This window comes from Lissotriton vulgaris, unplaced genomic scaffold (genome assembly GCF_964263255.1).
Source record: "Lissotriton vulgaris unplaced genomic scaffold, aLisVul1.2 SCAFFOLD_510, whole genome shotgun sequence".
Taxonomy (NCBI): Eukaryota; Metazoa; Chordata; class Amphibia; order Caudata; family Salamandridae; genus Lissotriton; species Lissotriton vulgaris.
The window spans coordinates 75,821-89,522 of record NW_028246922.1 but is presented as its reverse complement, the minus strand read 5'-3'; the positions used below and the strand labels follow the sequence as shown (position 1 = coordinate 89,522).

The window sequence follows — 13,702 nt, the reverse complement described above, 5'->3', positions numbered from 1 at the left end:
ATCACACTGGCAGCTTATCCTGTGTGCACAGCATGACATCACACTGGCAACTTATCCTGTGTGCACAGGATGACATCATATTGGCAGCTGATCCTGTGAGCTCAGCGTGACACCACATTGGCACCTGATCCTGTGTGCATAGCGAGACCTCACATTGACAGCTGATCCTGTGTGCGCAGCGTGACATTACATTGGCACCTGATCCTGTGTGCGCAGCATGACATCACATTGACACCTGATGCTGTGTAGACAGCATGACATCACATTGACACCTGATCCTGTGAGCTCAGCATGACATCACATTGACACCTGACCCTGTGTGCACAGCATGACATCACACTGGCAGCTTATCCTGTGTGCACAGCATGACATCATATTGGCAGCTGATCGTGTGAGCTCAGCGTGACATCACATTGACACCTGATCCTGTGTGCACAGCATGACATCAAATTGACAACTGATCCTGTGTAGACAGCATGACATCACATTGACACCTGATCCTGTGTGCGTAGCGTGACCTCACATTGACAGCTGATCCTGTGTGCGTAGCGTGACCTCACATTGACAGCTGATCCTGTGTGCGCAGCATGACATCACATTGGCACCTGATCCTATGTGCACAGCGTGACATCACATTGACACCTGATCCTGTGTGCGTAGCGTGACCTCACATTGACACCTGATCCTGTGTAGGCAGCATGACATCACATTGACACCTGACCCTGTGTGCACAGCATGACATCACACTGGCAGCTTATCCTGTGTGCACAGCATGACATCATATTGGCAGCTCATCCTGTGAGCTCAGCGTGACCTCTCATTGGCACCTGATCCTGTGTGCGTAGCGTGACCTCACATTGACAGATGATCCTGTGTGCGTAGCGTGACCTCACATTGGCACCTGATCCTGTGTGCGTAGCGTGACCTCACATTGACAGCTGATCCTATGTGCGTAGAGTGACCTCACATTGACAGCTGATCCTGTGTGCGCAGCATGACATCACATTGACACCTGATCTGTTGTGCACAGCATGACATCACATTGACACCTGATCCTGTGTAGACAGCATGACATCACATTGACACCTGACCCTGTGTGCACAGCATGACATCACACTGGCAGCTGATCCTGTGTGCGCAGCATGACAACACATTGGCACCTGATCCTGTGTGCGCAGCGTGACATCACATTGGCACCTGATCCTGTGTGCTCAGCGTAGCATCTCTTCTACGATGCTGCTTTTCGCTGTGGTTCCCAATCTCGTTCTGATGCTACAGTTCATATGTTTTTATGCAAAATACTTAAGCTAATGAAATACTAAAATGTGTTTCAGAGTAGGGAAAATAACTAAATGTTCTGTGTAAAACAGCCTCCTTGTATAAACTTTGTGTGTACATGGTATTTGTATAGCGCAGACCTAGTCCAAAAGCAGCGAAGCTCTGTAGAGGGTTGACGACCAGACCAGCTTTGTTACACTCTGCACGTGCGGCCTCTCACTCTGAAGCGTTACTTGCACTCTTGCACCAGTGCTGGGAGATGTGACGGCTGTGGACGCCATGTTGTAATGGGGAACAGCCATGCGTCACCTCCCCAGGTGAGCAAGAGAAGCACATGCAAGGAGGTCTCTGCCGTGGGGTGGGAGGTGCATGTGGTACCTCTGTAACTTTGTGTTCGAGGCATGTGGGCTGATGAATTCATATATTGTGCATAGATCGCCGCCTAGTGTTGGGTCCGGATGATTGCACTTTGTTGTCTTGGAAGAGTCTTCGAAGTATCACAAGATAGGTGACTCCTCCCTTGGACTACAGTGCGCATGGGCATCTTCTCAATCCTCAGATTGTTTTTTTCCGCCATTGGGTTCGGATGCTAACTCCTATACTCCAACTTGGAAATCAAAAGCAAAACTTTTCTAAAGGCCAAAAGGCCTTCGATTCAACTGTATTGTTCTCGCTCGGTACCTCTCTACTCGATCCAGCCTTCCATCTGGAATCGATCGTCGACGCGGGCCGTTGGGCCTTTTCAACGCCACGTGAGTCGACCGTCGATGGAAAGAAGCCCATTTAAAAGGTGCCCACAATGCCACTCCAAGTTCCCACATACTGATAAGCACTCAGTATGCAACAAGTGCCTTTCCTCAGACCATAGGGAAGAAACCTGTCCAGCCTGCGCCCAGTTTCGATCGAAGAAAACTATTCGAAACCGACGGGCCGCTAGGGACAGGGACCGGAACTGGACAACATCTTCGATGATGACCAGGATCTACAGGAAGCTCCAGACTCAAACCTAGAAATCGTCACCGTCGAGCACTACTCGGACTCCGATGACGACATCCCACCGGGGCAAATCGTGAGTACCCTGCCCCCGACACCAACTACCCCGTTAACAAAGGCTCCGGTCAAGACATCGCCAAAAGGCCTTAGCCAACATCATAAAAAAGTTTTGCAAGCCCCGCCATCCGGCTCGGCTCCGAAATCGAAACCGAAACCTTCTGAGACCCCAGGGCCCAGTACCATCGTCCCAAAGAAGGTTCCAGAGCCAAAGAAGGGCGTCGATCCGAAAAAGGCCGTACAACAAAAGAGCGTCGACCAAAAAAGACTGTCGACCCCAAGAAGGCTGCCCAGCCGAAAATTGTCGACCCAAGAGAGGTTGTCGAACCAAACAAAGGCACACAACCAAAGGGCGCCGAACCAAAAAAGGTCGCCGACCCGAACAAGCCTACTGTTCCAAAATCCGTTGATCCGGCAAAAGGTGCCGTACCGAAACCTGCGCCAAGGCCGGAAAAACTTGTCGACCCGAAAACACCGGCTCCAAAAACACCAGTCGATCCAAAAAATACCATCGACTCGGAAAAGGACACTCATCCAAAAAAGCCAAAGTCACCAGTCGATCCGAAAAAGAACATCGACTCGGAAAAGGACAGTCCTCCAAAAAACCTACGGAGCACAAGAAACGTGTCGAACCGACAGTTCCGGTCGACCCGAAAAAAGGCCCGAGCTGGAAAAAATCAGTTTCTAAGCCAAAAGTCGTCGAAAAACCAAAGTCTAACACTCAACCCAGGACTGTAGAGGAAGAACTCTTCCACCCAGATCCCTCTGACGACCAGGCAAAGATATACATTAATCCAGAGACTGGTAAAGTTACCATCCTGCATAGAGAAAAGAGGCCTTTGGACTTTGAACCTCAGTCCCCTATTCCATTAAAGAAAAAGGACTTTGGGACTTCTCCCTCTAGACCCTTCATTCCTTTTCAACCTATCATGCCTACTACACCTTTTATTCCCTACTCTCCTTATTCTCCTTCTCACCACGGGGACAATGAAGGTAACACGGGGGATGAGCCACAGCCTCAATATGATTTCCCACAAGATCCTCAACCACAAGAGGAACCATGGGAGGAGCCAACAGACCCTTACAACACCCATCCCATCCCTGATATACCCTCTCATCCTACTAAGCCGTCACCTACTGACAACACCGTAGTCTTCAATCAACTCATAGACAGGGCAGCACAATTCCACAATGTAGATATGCATAACGACCCTGTTGAGGAAAACTTCTTGTTTGACACCTTCCCTACATCAGAAAAAAGTGTCAAAACACTTCCCATGTTAAAGGGAGTTCTGAAACATGCACCTGACATATTTAAGGGTACAAGCGGAGGGAGTTTCCTGAGAATTTCTCAGGAACCTTCTGCACTGCCCATTCACTCAAATGAGTGTAAATGATAAATCTTCAACAATTCTACTGTGTTAGTCATGAGAAATTCCAATTTAACATTATAAACATACAATGTTGACAATTCAATAAAACTTCAAAGCTGTCGTTGATGATTTGTTGCTCGATGAACATTTAATTCATATTCATGTAAAGATGTTGTAAAATCACAAATTACAAAATTTCAGCAACAGTGTTTTGTTTATGCGTCCCTTCGGCCTTCAAAGTTCTCGTTTGAATATTTGCTACTACCAGCAAGATCTGCACCTGCGGCGGCTCCACCCGGGCCCTCGCCCCGGGCTTCCGTGCTCACCGCAGCGGCCCTCCTACTCGTCGCGGCTTAGCCCCCGTGGCTCTCAGCGCCGGCCGGGTATGGGCCCGACGCTCCAGCGCCATCCATTTTCAGGGCTAGTTGATTCGGCAGGTGAGTTGTTACACACTCATTAGCGGATTCCGACTTCCATGGCCACCATCCTGGGCCGCTGCGGTGAGCACGGAAGCCCGGGACGAGGGCCCGGGTGGAGCCGCCGCAGGTGCAGATCTTGGTGGTAGTAGCAAATATTCAAACGAGAATTTTGAAGGCCGAAGGGACGCATAAACAAAACACTGTTGCTGAAATTTTGTAATTTGTGATTTTACAACATCTTTACATGAATATGAATTAAATGTTCATCGAGCAACAAATCATCAACGACAGCTTTGAAGTTTTATTGAATTGTCAACATTGTATGTTTATAATGTTAAATTGGAATTTCTTATGACTAACACAGTAGAATTGTTGAAGATTTATCATTTACACTCATTTGAGTGAATGGGCAGTGCAGAAGGTTCCTGAGAAATTCTCAGGAAACTCCCTCCGCTTTCAGACTAAAGGTTTAAGCAGGACCTTGTACTTTCTGCACGCAATGTAAAGTTTTTTAACATTGAATCACATTTGGTTGAATAGATAATTCAGTTTATCGAGTGCACACGCTGCTGCGTTACCTTCATATTTAAGGATACAGCCAGGGCACGGGTAATCAACCCCAGAATAGAAAAGAAGTATAGGGCAGCTCCTACAGACCCTACTTACATCAGACGGCAGTTACCACTAGACTCCCTGGTAGTGGCTAACGCACGAAAAAGAGCCAACTCCCAAACGACCGGGGAAGCACCTCCCCCGACAAGGAGTCAAAAATACTAGAGGCATCAGGCAAAAGGGTAGCAGCACAAGCCTCCAACTCATGGAGGATTGCTAATACTCAAGCCCTACTGGCTCGTTACAACAGGGCGCATTACGATCAGCTAGAAAGCCTAATGCAACACCTGCCTGAGCCTTTCAAAGCTCAAGCCGAGGATCTTATACAAGAGGGAAAATTCATAACAAACGCCTCCAACAAATGCGCGCTTGATGCAGCAGACACTGCAGCTAGGTCAATCAACACTAGCGTCCTACTACGCAGACATGCATGGCTGCGTATTTCTGGTTTTAAAAATGAGGTGCAGTCCACCATTCTTAACCAGCCTGTCAATCAGGATTTTCTATTTGGCCCTGCTGTCGACACCATTTTGGATAAAATGAAAAAGGACACGGAGACCGCAAAATCAATGGGGGCATTGCAATTTCAGCAACATAGAGGCTCCTTTCGTCGCTCCTCATACAGAGCAACTACACGAGGAAATACCTCACAAACATCTGCCTCATACAAAAGTAACACACAAGGTTCCTTCAACAAGAACACAAACAGAGGAGGTTACAGGGGAAACCACAATAAGGGAAGAGGACGTGGAGGCAATAACACCAGAGCCTCCACGGCCACAAAAAAGTGACTTCATTACGCTACCTACAGAACACCTAACACCGGTCGGAGGCAGACTCCAACAGTTCCTGCCTGTCTGGACCACAATTACCACAGACAGTTGGGTGAGAGAAATTATCCAGTCTGGCTATTGCCTAGAACTGACTTCCACACCACCAAACATACCACCCAGACATCGTCCGAATGTCCAAGGAACACATCTACCTGCTACAACAAGAGGTGAACTGCATGCTAGAAAAGGGGGCCATAGAACAAGTCCCTTTCCAACAGCAAGGGACAGGAGTGTACTCCCTATACTTCTTATTCCCAAGAAGGACGGTTCCCTCAGACCAATATTGGACCTCAGACCCCTAAATCAATATATACTATCGGAGCACTTTCATATGATCACCCTAGAACAAGTGCTCCTGTTGCTACAACAAGGAGATTTCCTAGCAACACTAGACCTCAAAGATGCGTATTTTCACATACCCACCCATCCATCCATCCAGCCCACAGAAAATACTTCAGGTTCAAAATAGAAGGTCAACACTACCAATTTAAGGTTTTGCCCTTCGGGGTTACCACGGCTCCAAGAGTGTTTACAAAATTCTTAGCGACAGTGGCAGCACATCTCAGAAGGCAACACGTCCATGTGTACCCTTATCTGGACGATTGGCTGATACAGGCAAAATCGTACCAACAGTGCGCAGCACACACGTCTCAAACAATCCAGTTGCTATACAGCCTAGACTTTTCAATCAACTACGCAAAATCACATCTGCAACCGTCCCACTAACAGCAGTACCTGGGAGCCACTATACAAACCTCGGTGGCAAAGGCGTATCCCAACTCAGCAAGGATAGCCAGTATGCAGACACTCATTCGCAAATTCCTGCCAAAACACTCTCTGCCAGCTCAAGTCTTCATGCAGCTCATAGGCATGATGGCCTCCTGCATATTCATTGTCCCCCATGCCAGGCTTCAAATGCGCCCATTACAGGAATGCCTAGCACGGCAATGGAACCAAGCTCAAGGACAACTAAAAGACCTAGTGTTGGTAAACAGTCGCACTCGCAACTCTCTGCAGTGGTGGAACCCACAAAACCTTTCCAAGGGGCGACTATTCCAAGAGCCGGTTCCACAACTAGTACTAACAACGGGCGCATCACTGACAGGCTGGGGAGCCCATCTCCTTCAATACACAGTACAAGGGCTCTGGACAAACAAACAGAAAAAGCTGCATATCAACCAACTGGAATTGCTAGCAATATTCCTAGCCCTAAAAACATTTCAGAAATAATTGTACAGCAAGACAGTGTTGATCCGGACGGACAACATGACCGCAATGTACTATATCCAGAAACAAGGAGGAACGCACTCTCCACAGCTGTCCCATCTGGCACAAAGCATATGGAAGTGGGTGATTCCCAAAAACATTTTTCTCCTAGCAGAACACCTTCCAGGGAAGGACAATCAGGTTGCTGACCTGCTCAGCAGGCACAGCCAACAACTACACGATTGGGAGATTCACCCCCAGGTTCTCTAGCCATTCTTCAAGGAGTGGGGGCACCCAGAAATAGACCTGTTCGCCACAAAAGAAAACTCGAAATGCCAGTACTTTGCCGCCAGGTTCCCACATCCATTGTCACAGGGCAATGCGATATGGATGAACTGGTCAGGCAGATTTGCGTACGCTTTTCCCCCAGCACCGCTGATCCCGCTGGTGGCACGCAAACTGCGGCAACACTCCCTCACACTAATCCTAGTTGCTCCCACATGGGCGAGACAACCGTGGTACACAACGTTCCTAGAACTCTCAGTAGTTCCTCATCAAAGACTGTGCCTTGCACCTCATCTTCTAACTCAGAACCATGGAGAAATCAGGCACCCAGATCCCAATCAAATGAACCCAGCGATCTGGCTCCTGAGGTCTTAGAATTTGGATACCTTAACTTGCCCCCAGATTGCATGAACATCATTAGGGAGGCAAGAAGACCAACCACACGAGCGTGCTATGCAGCTAATTGGAAATGATTTGTTATTTACTGCAACAATAATCAAATCAACCCCTTAGACCAGGGGTCTCCAAACCGGTCCTGGAGGGCCGGATCCATGCCAGATTTTTAAAAATACTACATGTATCTCCATGGGGATATCCCAAAAATCTGGAATGGATCCGGCCCTCCAGGACCGGTTTGGAGACCCCTGCCTTAGACGCTTCAATACAAAACATAATATGTTACCTGCTGCATCTACAAAGATGCAACCTAGCATACTCTTCGATAAGGCTTCACCTAGCTGCTATAGCAGCATACCTTCATAACAGGCAACACCTTTCACTGTACCAGCAATCAAAGCCTTCATGGAGGGTTTTAAAAGGGTGATTCCTCCGAGGCACCCCCCTTCCCCAGTCTGGAATCTAAATATAGTGCTTACCAGACTCATGGGCCCTCCTTTCGAACCTCTACATTCATGCGAACTACAATTCTTAACGTGGAAGGTGGCATTCTTGGTTGCCATCACCTCACTCAGAAGAGTGAGCGAATTACAAGCACTAACAATTCAAGAACCTTTCATGCAGGTACATGCCAACAGGGTAGTTCTTAGAACAAACCCTAAGTTCATGCCTAAGGTTGTATCCAATTTCCATATCAACCAATCAATAGAACTGCCAGTGTTCTTTCAAAATCACAAGTCAGTAGCTGAGAGAGCCCTACACACATTAGACGTAAAGAGAGCTCTACTTTATTATGTGGACAGAACTAAATCCTTTAGGAAGAAAAAACAACTGTTTGTTGCTTTTGCACCACAACACAAAGGGAATCCAATTTCAAAATCAGGATTAGCCAGATGGATAGTTAAATGCATTCAAATATGCTATCAAAAGGCAAAACGCACTTAAACAGTCCCCCCTAGTGCACACTCCACAAGAAAAATGGGGGCATCCATGGCTTTCCTAGGAAATATTCCTCTTGAAGATATCTGTAAGGCAGCCACATGGACCACCATACAGACGTTCACAAAACACTACTGTGTAGACGTGCAAGCTAAACAGCAAGCTGCTGTAGGCCAGGCTGCCCTCAAAACTCTTTTTCAAACTGCTGCAGCTGGCACAGGTAGCCACCGCTAGAGGAGATACTGCTATACAGTCTATGCACAGATATGAATTCAGCAGCCCACATGCCTCGAACGGAATATGCTACTTACCAGTATGCATCCGTTCTTGGCATGTAGGGCTGCTGACATTCATATCGCCCGCCCTCCTCCCCGGTGCCTGTAGCAGCTGCAGCATTATCTCTGGCATGGCCATCTCTTACTTTACTATCTCCATCTCTGCCACAATGGCGAAAAACAATCTGAGGATGGAGAGGATGCCCATGCGCACTGTAGTCCAAGGGAGGAGTCACCTATCGCGTGATACTTCGAAGACTCTTCCAGGACAACAAGGTGCAATCATCCGGACCCAACACTAGGCAGCAATCTATGCACAAGATATGAATGTCAGCAGCCCTACATGCCAAGAACAGATGCTTACTGGTAAGTAGCATATACCCCCAGAACCTTGACATTCCAGTCCGTATTCTGTTGCAGCTCCAGGCGCCCATCCAAGGTACTGTGAGGTCTAACACAGAAACAACTCATAAAACGTGCTCACTTTGGGAAGCTTTGTACAGCAACACAAAAGCTTTTCTCTGGATGATAGACGTGTTACTCGGATACCACCCATGGTTTCAGAAGCCTTTAACAACCGAATGACTCCATGACTTAATCCAAGAGCAATTGTTTGTATGAAAAATTGTTTTTATTTCTAGAACCAGGAGAATCTCTGTTGCAAGTAACAGTTTCAAAAGCAGCCATACTCTTCAAATGCAGTAGGATTGCTTTACAAGGTCTGTAAAATACTTTACAGTATGGCGAAATGGCCAGAAAGGCTGTGGAATGCTTTGGCTACAAGTGAAAACACTTTTACAGAGCAGTTCGGTCACTAAGATAATGTTACCCAAGGGTGCGCAATGGCACACCACGTGTTTCCTAAGGAGAAATTTGGCACAGTAAGAAAACATACAGTGCACAGCATTCGGGGGCTCACCTTCAAGGAGCAGGCCGGTGGGAGTCTCAGGTCCAAGGTTACAAGAAAAGCCTCGCAGGAAACTCCAGAGCTCTGTCCCAAAACGTACCTTGTATGCGCAATTGGCACCTCTCTGGCCATATGTCAGTCCCTTGTAAATGATACCACCGGTACCAAGGGCACTGTGGCCAGGGAAGGCCTCTAAGGGCTGTAGCACTTATTGTGCCACACATAGAGGCCCTGAACCTTTACACTCACGCACACTGACATTGCAGGCTGCATGTTTTGGTGCAGAACAAAGCGAAGAGTCGACATGGCACCCCTCCCTGTGTGCCATGCCTACAAACCACTGCCCTGGCATAGATAAGCTACCCCTCTAGCTGTATACTATACCAGTGGTGAGGGTACAGGTGCATGAGCCCTGTACACCTACAGTGTCTAGGTCCATTCTTAGACTTTGTAAGTGCAGTGCTGCCATAAAGAGTATATGGTGATGGGAGTTTGTCATTACAAACTCCACAGCACCCTAATGGCTGCACTGAAAACTCTGAATTTTGGTATCAAACGTCACAGCACATTAAACCCAGACTGCTGCCAGTGTGGGATTTAATGAAAAATGCACTCAGAGGGCATCTTAGAGATGCCCCCTGAAAAGCGACCTAACTCTAGTGTCCAGGCTGAGTGGCTGCTCACCAGCTGCCACCACCAGACATGTTTCTGGATCCCTGGGTCAAGAGCTGCTGCTCTCGGGGGTCTGAAACAAATCACATCCTGGGGCGAGGTGCCAAGCCACCTCCCCCAGGATGGGCCGGGTCCACGAAGGGGAAGCTTTAAAGGTTTCCTGCCTTTGTGAGCTACCCCAGCCCTTTGCTGCTTCCAGCAACTGGTCCCCACCGGTTCTGACCCCACTTTAGGCGGGAGAATCGGCGAGAAAACCAATTGAGGAGGGGAGGTGTGCCCACATTTGCACACCCCACCCCTCGGAAGGGGGAAGCGAAGAGAAGCACAACGCTCAGTCCCTGCCAATTTGCATATGGGGGACCCAGCCAATGCCCCCCTCCCACTGGAGGGTGGCATAATAGGGGGTGTACCCACCCCAAGGAAGGGACCCATTGGTCCCGACCTTTACTTACTTGTAACACCCCTAAATCTAGTACTTAGGGGCAACACTGAACCTTGCCTTCTCAGACCACAACCGACCAGAAGAAGAAGGACCAAAGAAGCCTTGCTGAACTAAGAAGAGGAGGACGCCCACTGACTTAGCCCCACCCCCACCGGCCTTTCCGCACCTCGAACCTGCTCCAGCGACATCCCGGTGTGTCCTGCAGCCAGCAGCCCTCAAGAACCAACGGTGTCCCAGCATCCCCAGGCATCCCAACGTACCTCTCCAACCGGTGGTCACCTCCAGAAGATCTTTGTCCCTGAGCCTGCAGTCTTTGTTGCAACCGGAGAATCCCCATTGAAATTCACAGCGAACCCAATGTTAAAACGGCCACCTGCACCCAGCTGCCCCTGTGCCGGTGCGGATGCACTTTGTGTGCTAAACCGCATCCCCCTTTGCCCTGAGCCTAACACCAGGAGCTTTGCTCCCACAACCTTGTGGCCTGCTTGTGAGCAGCCACCAACCGGAGGCTGCCTATCCCACATTGGATAACCTTGGGCCTCAGCACTCTGCACCCGACCGCCCTAGTGCTGCTGAGGGTATTTCAAGGGGGCATCCTTGAACCTGGGGGAACCCTGGTTCTAGCCCCAGAATACCAACTCCCACAAATAAGTACTTGCCTGCAAACTGTTAACTTCATTTCCTTCCATAGGACTGCATTGACTGCTTTTCCTTGAAAATTCTTCTGCGTGGAGTTGATTTGTATAAAACATCGAAAAACTGCATAACTGTAAAAACTGAATTACTTACCCTTTGTGTATGAAATGTTTCAGTGTGATATCTAGGCATGTCGCACTGATTAGCAAAAGTAACTAAAAAAGAAATCCAATAAGTAACATCGACTGTAATCTACAAAGTAACTAAAAGTAATTTCGACCTGTTGACTTACCTGTAACTCAACTAATTACATTTGAACCTGCATTCAACTGTAAATCACTTCTTAAGATTTTGCAAATTATTAATTCACTTACCTGCACCAGGCTTGACTTAGTTCTAGAAATAAAATAACTAAATAATATTTTTTATACAAACAAATTGCTCCGAGTTCAGTCTTTGAGTGTTTGACATCATTACTTGCCTGAGTGTGTACAACAAATGCTTAACACTACCCTCTGATAAAGCCTTACTGCTCGCCCACGCTACCACAAATAGAGAGTAAGGTGCTATCTACTTTTACCTCTGCCTACCTCTGGGGTGCCACTGGACTCTGTGCCCACTGTACCTCATTTTGGTATAATATATACAGAGCCAGCTTCCTACAATCCTCACCACAGATATTTTGCACCCTGCCTTAGGGCTGTGAAACCTTCCAGAGGGGTGACTTACATATACCTGGGCAGTGCTGCTTTCGCGTGGCACACAGGACTGTGTGGCATGTCAATGCTTTATTTTTCTCTGCACCAAGGCACACAGGTTGCAGTGGAAGTTTGCATGGCTGTGGTGAGGGGTTCCCAGAGTGGCACAACTAGTGCTGCAGCCCTTGGGTACCCAATTCAGTACCAATGCCCTAGGTAGTAGGGGTAATATTTACTAGGGACTTACAGGGGAATCTGAAGTTGGTCCAATTTTGGATTCATTTTGGGGTAAAGGACACAGGCACTGGGAAAATGTTTGGCAGGGACTCAGTGCACATTCAGTCAAGGCGCATCAGAAATCTGGCAAAAAGTGTGGGGGGGTTTACTGCAAGAGAACCCCAACTTCATACAAGAGACATGACTAATTATGGGTAAACCAGAAACCAACCACACTGCAATGTAAGTAGTTTGACACGCCCATAAATAATAAATATTTTGTTACCGGGTCTTAAAGGGACCATCTTGTGAATGATGTCAGAGTGGGCCTCAAAATCCAAGCAAACGTCATCAAATAAGGGCACTTTCTAGAATGCTTATTGTTGGAAAATGTTAGTGACGGAGGTGTGGGGAAACTCATTACTCCAGATTCCAGGGATGCATGGATTAAATTTTGGATTTTGTTGCATAAGTGATCATTGTTTTGATTTTCTTCCAGGTATGGGGAACTTTTCAGAACCAGCTAGCTGTCCTCTCTGGATTGGTGGCTGGGCAGAGTGAACAAGCAGATTTGATGGATGAGAGCTCTGGGCTGTCGGCAAGCCATGCGGAGACCCTCCAATAGCGTGCAGCGGCGCCCTACCGAAGCGACGAGGAGCTACCCCAATAACGGAGAGGTCCTTGATGGGGGAGCAGATCGGTGCCTGACCTACGATGGTGACTCCTCGTCTACCATGGGATCTTCTGAGTCACTGGCAAAAGTGCATTCCAGGAAGGTAGAAATTTAAAGGGACTCCTACCTTTTCCATTTTGAAAATTCTGCTTCTGTTTTTTATGGTGGGCTGTGAAGAAACTCCTCGTGGGAGCCATCAAGGCATCATCTGTTCTAAGATGACTTCCCCATAACACGTAGCAGGCCATGACGGAGCAGACCGCCTTGAGGATGAGAGAACTGTAGTGTACAATTCATTCCACTGTCTGTGACTTCTTTGCTATTTCGTTGTGTCTGCATTCCCTGGTTAGTTCCTTTCTGGGATTGTTGGAACTGGCTTTTCTAGCTCGAGCCATTTCTTGCACCAGAGCATTTCAACAGCATCCCACTCGTGGGGTTGTTGATAGTCGCTGGAGGCTTGCTGTCCTGTTTCCTGATCATGGGCCCATTTGTAAATAAATGTTCAATTTGAATTTCAGAGTGACTCGTCTCGTCTTCTTACCCCTGCATCAATGAGGGCAGTGCTGGTCGGGCAGAATCCAGCCAGAGGAGATTTGTGGGAATGTTTGCAGCTTTTGGCAGATTTAAGTAATGGAGCCACCACCATAATTGTCTGTTTCATAGTTTGGGAACCTACTTGGGCAGTTTCAAGTGAAGAGTTTCTGCAAACTTCACAAGCACTGCAATGCTTGCAAGCCCTGCATGCGCTCTCCCTGCATGCGCTCACCTTGCACCATTTACCCTTGCGCACTT

At 47.9% G+C, this 13,702-nt stretch overlaps 1 protein-coding gene across 1 annotated transcript in view; it reads left to right on the top strand.

Annotated features, from left to right (window-relative positions):
• LOC147665686 (uncharacterized) overlaps nucleotides 1-13,426 on the top strand; it is a 59,938-nt gene extending 46,512 nt beyond the window's left edge. Inside the window, exon 3 of the mRNA XM_086949594.1 lies at nucleotides 12,737-13,426. Within this exon, the coding sequence (XP_086805720.1) occupies nucleotides 12,737-12,862 (126 nt within the window). The 3' untranslated portion in view covers nucleotides 12,863-13,426. The remainder of the gene's footprint in view (nucleotides 1-12,736) is intronic.
• The last annotated feature ends 276 nt before the right edge of the window (nucleotides 13,427-13,702 follow it).